Source organism: Sinocyclocheilus grahami, unplaced genomic scaffold, assembly GCF_001515645.1.
Source record: "Sinocyclocheilus grahami isolate Dianchi unplaced genomic scaffold, SAMN03320097.WGS_v1.1 scaffold27.1, whole genome shotgun sequence".
NCBI lineage: Eukaryota > Metazoa > Chordata > Actinopteri > Cypriniformes > Cyprinidae > Sinocyclocheilus > Sinocyclocheilus grahami.
In genome coordinates this window covers 2,143,886-2,153,082 of record NW_015505206.1, presented here as the reverse complement: position 1 = coordinate 2,153,082, position 9,197 = coordinate 2,143,886, and the positions used below count along the sequence as shown (strand labels likewise).

The following is a 9,197-nucleotide window of genomic DNA, read 5'->3' as shown; positions in this document are numbered from 1 at the left end:
CACAGTTCTCACTTTTCTGGTTTCCCTGATTGAATGCTGAATACAGACTACTGCCACCTGCTGGTATGGTAGAGTTATGTTCTCTCGCACAAGCGCAGAGCGTATAAACTATTTGACTGTCGACTGTAGTCTGTCCGGTGTGTTCTAGTGCAACTTTTTTTGCCGCGATGCCACAGTCGGCTTTTCTCAGCACTTGTTCTTTGGCATCGGTTTGGTGTGCCCCTACCCTTGAGTTGTGTTATAATAAGGCTTCGTTCCACAGACAGCAGGCTTTCCTTCTCATTGCAATGAAAATGAACACAGAGACAGACGGAAACTTGATTTGCAAAATAAGTAGCCTAATCTGTGTCCATGTTTACCAACTTTACGGATATGAGTGTATGTTGTTTCCCAGTCATCCCGAAACATGAGATAGGAAAATCATACATTTTAGATTTATTTTCTAAATCTTTTCTAGATCTTATTATAAAATTATGTTTCTGCTCCAGTTTGTTGTTGAAATATAATTTACACAGTGGTTGTAAAAGCTTTTCATAACCGATTTATATAAACATAATAGACATAGACTTGTAAGCACATAAACATTACAGGTTAAGCAAAATATAATGAATACATAAGCTATTGTGCATATATTTAGCAAAATACTCTTCTCTAGATGTAATTTCTCTCACGAACTGATGAACTATGGATGCTGAATGACTTTCTGAGGTAAATGTGACATTGTTCACAACTGGTTTTATTGACCTCTTTTCCACGGTTGAGACACTGATTACATGGGATATGTTGCATATTAATAAGTTGTTTCTTTCAACATACTTTCAGATGTGTCTATATTTGAATGTATTTGTATGTCTTTCGTGCTATAAGTAGTAGTAAAAAGAAAGGGCTGGTCGTGTTCAGTCATGCTCTGCGCTGCCTGTTGAACTAAATTTCTCTATAAAATGGACAGAATTTGAAAAGTAATTTAGTTTCTTTCAAAAGTAACAATATCTAAAAATTCAGTATGAATATTTGTACCATTTTATATACACACACGCGGTCAAACCTAAATTTATTCAAACACATTCGACATTTCTCACATTATCACAGTTTATTTGCTAGTTAGTTTACAAAATGGTAATAAAATATGACAAGACCTTAGAGTTAAACTGTGTCAGAACAAATTCATCTCGATAATGTCAGATAACTTTGATAGAAAGGTGTGTAATGAATTAGGTTGAATAGCTGTCAGCTGTTAAATTTAAGTACACAATTAGATAATACCAATTTAGGTCACCCAATTACCAAGCACTGCTTAATTTTGTTCAGTCTGTGGTGTAAAAAGGTCGCATTAGCAATTAAAGAAAAACACTTAAGCAAAGCATGGTCAGGTCAAAGTGTCTGAATAATTTTTGGTCCCAAATTTTTATTAGTTTTACACTTAGTCCACTGTATGAATCATTTTTGGGTATAATATGTTACGTTTACTTTATTTTGCTATCCTCCCTTACCAACTAGTAAAAAAAAAAGTCTGGTGTCTGAATTATAATATAGGGATGGGCATTCCAAGCAAAAATAATATTAGAAAATCGCAAGGTATTATTCGATTATTATTCGAAAAATCGCATCCCTCCCCCGCATGCACGCACAAACACCTATAAACTGAGAAAGAGGGAGAGAGACGGGATTCACACTTTCAATATGTATGATAAACTGTTTAATTCAGAAGATAGACTACCTTAACTCAAGCCATACAATGATTGTAACGTGCTGAAACATATTAATATAATAAACACAATCGAAAGACGGCACTTATTAACATAATTAACATAACTACTTATCACACATTTTACAAGATTAGATGTTTGTCAGTGGTGCTCAGGATCTGAAAATCATTCGCCATCATCCTATCAGTCATCTCTCCTTGCTTTGTTTTTGTGGTAAGTGAAATGTTATGCACTGTAATATAACAGGCTACCGTTAGCAAGCAGCTAACCGTGTCCCTTTAGTGGCTCCGTAGAACGCGTTATTTGTTTTCCGCACCTTTCTGAATACGGATTCAGCCACACCTCTAACCCAGGTGTTTGTGGTCTGCACAGAACTTTTATTTGACATCGTCCCAAGTTACTGTAACCGTTATATGCTACGCAAGTCTTTTTTTATGCCATGCAAGTGTGCGCGTGAAACGGTGTGTTCTTCTGTTGTCTTTGACAGCTTTTAGGTGTGTTATTGGCAGCGCCACCCTCTGCTTACATGAACGCTTCACTACCGCATCAGCACGGAAAACATGGGGAGATTTTTTAAGACAATCGCACAACCAATTAGGGCTGCATGATATATAGTTTCAGCATCGATATCGTGATGTGTGCATCCACGATAGTCACATCGCAGGATGTGCGATGTTTAGTTTAGGCTACTGATTGTTATATTTATACTGATTGTTTTCTTTGCTCACACACAGACACCGTGTCTACACCGGACGCGACAGCTGTACAGCGATACCCATTTTAAATACATTTAGTAGCAGAGCTGCTGCACGTGATTTTCAGTGCTGGAAATGATCCTTTGTTGAAACTTTTGCGTCGTCATGGAGAGCGCAGGTCACGGTTGCTTAGCAATGGCAAACGCCACGAAAGCGCAAGCTCCCGATTGCTTTGGAAAGGAGAAAGCGGCTCGACTGGCTTTTTCCCACGCTTTTTTAGGCGCGACATGTGAACGGCCCCGTCTGTCTACACTGGACGCGACAAAGCGACCGTTGCCCATCATTTGAACTTCGTGTCAGTACGCCATAAAGAGAACGCGGCATCAGTTTACTGTCGGGGATTTGTCGTGTCGCGCCGCATCCAGTGTAGACAGACAGCATCACTGATTATAATGGGTTCATTGTATTTTGTTGTGTCACGCCACGCCGCTCGCGTCCGGTGTAGACACGGTGAGAGCCACGCAGATGCACGTGAACACTGAATTCTGTTCACTTCTGCATCTATTTGTGCCTGAAATACTGTGCTCTGCAAGTATCCTTGTAAACGCAGTTGCTTATGGCTGAGGTGAAGGGAAACCATTAAGAAAATGGATGTGTAACAGTATATTGGTTTACAGCAGTTTAATGTTCCTGAGGCTTTCTGTGTTAAGAGTGTTAATCAAACAACAAAACAAACAAAAAAAATCACTTTTGTAGATTTAACACAGATTTATTAGATTTAATTTATACAGTGAAGAATATGCATTATTATGCAGTGTTATTTTACATTTGATTATTCAATTTCTGTACCTGAATACTGTTAGACTTACCTGAAAAATATAAAGCAGTGCTTATTTCATTTGTATCTTTGTTCTGTTATATTTATCTATGCTTGTAATTTGTTTATGTCCTATGCTGATTTACTCGCCTACAAAATCACCCCAATCATTTTTCCCCCCAAATAAACTATTTGAGTCATGTGGGGATTTTTTTTTTTAAATATCGCAATATATATTGCAGTAAAAAAAATATTGCAATGTGAGTTTTTTTCCAATATCGTGCAGCCATACAACCTATTCGATATTCTATAATTAAATCAACTAATCGAATATTCGAAAATCGTGACCCATCCCTAATATACACTATATATATATATATGTATGTATGTATGTATGTATACATGTACATTAAATACATAATTGCAAGAGCTCATAAATCAAGTAAACATTCCATTAAGGAGGCTAAGAAATCTCAAACGGTGAGCCCATTTTCTGTTATACATCCATAAAAGCATTTAGCCACTTCCCCAGAGAGAAAGAAAAGTTTCCTAATCAGGGAGGCATTGGAGTATAAGACAGCAGAATTACACATTATGAAGACAAACAACAAGCTCATTAGTGTTAACACACAGTGTGGTAAGTGCCTGAGGAGCAATTCTCCAAATCCTTGAGGAAATTCCCACGGTCTGCTGTAATGTGCTGGGCTATATAATGTAATGCTTTATAGTAATTGGGCTTCTTACTGCATATTCCTTATAGATTCTGTCCACAGGACTTTAATCTCAACCTACATCTATCTTTGCTAATGCACGTTTCAGAGATCCTAGGTATATCTGATGAGCTCTGTGATGTGACTGTGGAAGTGCAGTACTAAACAGCTTTCCTAAGAGTGGGTTCAGCCCCACAACTTCAAAAATGCTGTTCAAAACAACTTCGAAAATTGACTTTTTTTTAATGCAGATTTATTTAACACTTTCCACCCCATTACAGCCAGATTAACTGTGTGAGAAACTTCTCACTGATAGAGAGTGTAGGCAGCTGGAAAGGCTATTTGGGTGCGGACTTGCCACAGTGGAAAACTAGTTTTTCTAGCCTGTGACGCCAACACAAGTGCCTGAGTCATCTTGTATTTGGGTTAACTCTAAACTCAGCGTCCATTGTCGATTTCAAACACATATAAATATATAACACATCCAAAATATAGTGAGCTGCCTATCTATTTACTGCCTACATAGGCTGCTGCCTTTTAAGGGAGCATTGTACCTGAAATAGAACCTCTTAAGCGACCGATTTGGAATGCTTTTCATAGGCAGCAACTCACAGTGCTACATATTTAGTGCTGAAGCATGGAGCATTAGTTTGATGTTAGCTTGTTATTAAGTTAATGCGATGCTCCTAAACTCATAGGAAATGTATAGCACACAAATAATGTATTTTTATTTAAGAGTTTCTCATTTTTAGTTTGCCACAGTGCATTCTGGTATTCCCTTCTTTCCTAAGGAATTAATTGTGGCCTATTCTTAAAAGGCAGCATGATTTTGATGCCCACCTTTTGGAACAACTTTCACATTATAAATTCACTTATGATGCCTTAAAATGCTATGAAAGAAGCTCACAGTGTTTTGAAACAAAGCTCATGTGTCAAGCTGAACTGATGTAGCATTTACCGGCTGTTTGCTCTGTGATTTTGTCCTGACATGTCTCTGTTTGCTTCCAGGGACACTTCGGGACAAGGCAGGTTCTGCACCATTTTCCGGTCGTACTCCAGGGGAGCACAGGTAAAAGCACTTTTAGTGTTCGAGTTTCACCATTTGTTCTCACTCTGAGGGTTGACGGTGTACTAAGTGCTTTGCTGAAGGCAAAAATGGACATACATGACATACTGCTTACATAACCTTATATAGTTTGGTTCAAAAGTCTGAGTCCAACAAGAAAAAAATCACTAGTGGGCTTGGAGTGTATTGAAATGTTTTTGCGTAGTGTAGTTCATATCCTGTAAGTGCTGTTAACGTCCCTCTTCACTGCATGAACAGGATACCGGCTAACAATACATGTTTGTTTGCCCTCTACAGGGGATCCTGTTGGTGTATGACATCACCAACCGCTGGTCGTTTGACGGGATAGACCGCTGGATCAGGGAGATTGATGAGGTAACATTAAGCTGCTCCTTATGATAACAGGAAGTGCGATCACTAATATACATATAGTCCTGTGGGCTATAAGTTTGAGACTGTTAGATAGATGTCCCTGCTTTACTGCATGTGTGTGTATTCTTAAAAGAATATTGTTCAGTATTACAGCAAGTTGAACCCAGACTCCTAGCATACAGTGTCACTGTTACTCTTCTTTCCTTTCCTCCCCCGTTCCTGTTGCTGTGTTATCCAGAGAGGATGTCCTCTCTTACTACAGCCCCGTTCCTTTTAGGCTACTCTGATACGGTCTCTTCCTTCCTTCCTTGTTCCTTGTGTATATTTAAGTGGATATGTGTGGACATCTGTGCTTAGGGAGTGTGTGTTTGTTGCATGGCTGAAGATTTCTTCACACAATGAGCTGCAGAAAGCACAAACCGCACATATGACGGAAAGAGGGAGCGTGTTGAATACTTGAGGCTCTGCTTTGACTTTGCCGCATTTACTTGAGTCAGACTTAAGCTGATGATTCACAGCGAGTCATTTCATTACAGAATGAGCTTTGACCTTGCTGAGCTTCGGAAGGGTGCATGGTGCAGTGCTTTGCTCAGTAAGCTTCGAATTAGTGTAGGGAGGAAACTTTTAAGGTCTCTTGCAGTCAGTTGATAAACATTTTGTAATCTAAGGTTGAGACATTTTAGGTTTATAGTAATGCTGTCAAACGATTAATCGCATCCAAAATAAAAGTTTTTGTTCTAATAATATATGTGCGTGTACAGTGTATATTTATTATGTATATATAAATACACCCACATACAGTATATATTTTGAAAATATTTACATGCATATATTTATATTCATATAATTTAATTTATATATAAATATTTTTAATATATAAACATAAGACTTTTTTCTTAAGCATATACATGCATGTGTGTGTATTTATATATACATAATAAATATAAACAGTACACTCATATATGTTATGTAAACAAAAACTTTTGTTTTGGATGCGATTAATCACGATTAATCGTTTGACAGCACTAGTTTATAGTTATGTTCACAAAATATTTACACTACCGTTCAGAAGTTTGAGGTTGGAAAGGTTTTTTAATGTTTGAAAGTCTCTTATGTTCACCAAGACTGCATTTAAAAAAAAAAATCAAAAATACAGAAAAAAACAGCAATATGTTTTTTTGTGAAATTATTACAATTTAAAATAGTTGTTTCTTATTTTAATTTATTTTAACATGTAATTTATTCCTGTGATGGTAAAGCTACTCAAAAAAAAAACTCTTCAGTGTCAGATGATCTGTCAGAAGTCATTCTAATACACTGATTTGCTGCTCAAGAAACATTTCATATTATTATCAATCTTGAAAACAGCTGTGCTGCTTCATATTTTTGTGGAAACTTTCAGGATTCTTAGAAAGTTCAGATGATAGAACGTTCAAATGAACAGCATTGAAATGTAATGGAAACTTTGACAAAAATGACACTTTTGATCATTTTAATGCATCCTTGCTGAATAAAATTATTAATCTATTTAAAAAAAACTTACTGATATAAAAAACTTAACTTACACTACCATTCTATATTTTTGAATGGTAGTGTAGATATATTTTTCCATGTATATTACTAGTGTATACATTTGTTTTCTTTTTTTATGCCAATAATGTAACATTATTAATATGTATTCATCAGTAAGTAATAATCAGAATTCATCATAAAAAAATTAAACCATATATTACTAATACATAATATAATACAATAATACTATTACAATTTAAAATTAAGTCCTAAAAAGTTAAATCAATCTCTTTTTTTTTTAAAATGCAAAAATACATTTAGGCCACATTGTAATGCGTATGAAAATTAGAATTTTTAATAAACAGTACACTCATATATGTTATGTAAACAAAAACTTTTGTTTTGGATGCGATTAATCACGATTAATCGTTTGACAGCACTAGTTTATAGTTATGTTCACAAAATATTTACACTACCGTTCAGAAGTTTGAGGTTGGAAAGGTTTTTTAATGTTTGAAAGTCTCTTATGTTCACCAAGACTGCATTTAAAAAAAAAAAAAAAAAATACAGAAAAAAACAGCAATATGTTTTTTTGTGAAATTATTACAATTTAAAATAGTTGTTTCTTATTTTAATTTATTTTAACATGTAATTTATTCCTGTGATGGTAAAGCTACTCAAAAAAAAAAAACTCTTCAGTGTCAGATGATCTGTCAGAAGTCATTCTAATACACTGATTTGCTGCTCAATAAATATTTCATATTATTATCAATCTTGAAAACAGCTGTGCTGCTTCATATTTTTGTGGAAACTTTCAGGATTCTTAGAAAGTTCAGATGATAGAACGTTCAAATGAACAGCATTGAAATGTAATGGAAACTTTGACAAAAATGACACTTTTGATCATTTTAATGCATCCTTGCTGAATAAAAGTATTAATCTATTTAAAAAAACTTACTGATATAAAAAACTTAACTTACACTACCATTCTATATTTTTGAATGGTAGTGTAGATATATTTTTCCATGTATATTACTAGTGTATACATTTGTTTTCTTTTTTTTTATTGCTGCCAATAATGTAACATTATTTATATGTATTCATCAGTAAGTAATAATCAGAATTCATCATAAAAAAATTAAACCATATATTACTAATACATAATATAATACAATAATACTATTACAATTTAAAATTAAGTCCTAAAAAGTTAAATCAATCTCTTTTTTTTTTTAAATGCAAAAATACATTTAGGCCACATTGTAATGCGTATGAAAATTAGAATTTTTATTTTTTTTAGATTTCCTTTAAAATTGGCTAAAGATTACATTGAACTGTGTTATTAGATTATTAGTGTTTTCAATGATTAAAGGAATGAGCATAATTATTCAATATCCGATATCAACTAAAAACTGATATGATATGTCTTTCAGAGCATTATTTGAGATTCAAGATTTGAAGAATAAGATTTGAGACTTGACTGTGATTTTATTTGAGCCCACTTGCAGCTGCTCAGTAGAGCTCCTAGAGATGGCTGAATGCTCTTTGCTCTGTAGACTCGAGAAAGGCACAGATATGACAGGCCTCATTGAATAAATAAATGAGACAGGCCAGCTGTGACACTATTTGAGATTCACTCAGCCTGACAGGACTGTGTATCTCCCTCGTTCTCATCTCTCCGGTCCTCCCATCCCCCTTTTGTTAACCCACTTTCTTGTCTCTTTGTCTTTCCTCAGCACGCACCTGGTGTACCCCGTATTCTTGTGGGTAACCGGCTGCACCTGGCGTTCAAGCGACAGGTCCCCACAGAACAGGCACGGGCGTATGCAGAAAAGAACGGCATGACGTTTTTCGAAGTGAGCCCTCTCTGCAACTTTAATGTCATCGAGTCGTTTACAGAGCTGTCGCGTATTGTGCTGATGAGGCATGGCATGGAGAAGTTCTGGAGACCCAACAGAGGTGAGTCTTCCTCAATAGACCGATGATACACCAACATCTCTTCACTTTGAAATCAATGAAAAAGTGGCAAAAAGGTCCATTCTTTCTGCTATTTTAGAGCGTAATCCCACAAATACTGTGGAGATCTTTGGTTTCAGCCTTCTGGGTGATGCAGGAAGGCTGGCATGATCAGCATAGCTTTCCATTAGCATAGGAAACTACACTGTATGTCGTCCAGAGCCGCGTAATTAGAGGCAGAAGGCTTTCAGTGAAGCACTTCTTTCTCTGTCTGTTTCCACTATTATGTGGGATTTTCCCATGAGACCTCACAGTGCCACAGATGAGCTGTTTAGCAGAAGCAGCATCCTGCAGTTCTGAGAA

General features: G+C 35.9%; 1 protein-coding gene across 1 annotated transcript in view; it reads left to right on the top strand.

The window, feature by feature from the left end:
- LOC107567894 (ras-related protein Rab-40C-like) overlaps positions 1 to 9,197 on the top strand; it is a 32,727-nt gene that overhangs the window by 15,411 nt on the left and 8,119 nt on the right. Inside the window, exons 3-5 of the mRNA XM_016253676.1 lie at positions 4,937 to 4,997; positions 5,292 to 5,369; positions 8,615 to 8,837. Of these exons, the coding sequence (XP_016109162.1) occupies positions 4,937 to 4,997; positions 5,292 to 5,369; positions 8,615 to 8,837 (362 nt within the window). The remainder of the gene's footprint in view (positions 1 to 4,936; positions 4,998 to 5,291; positions 5,370 to 8,614; positions 8,838 to 9,197) is intronic.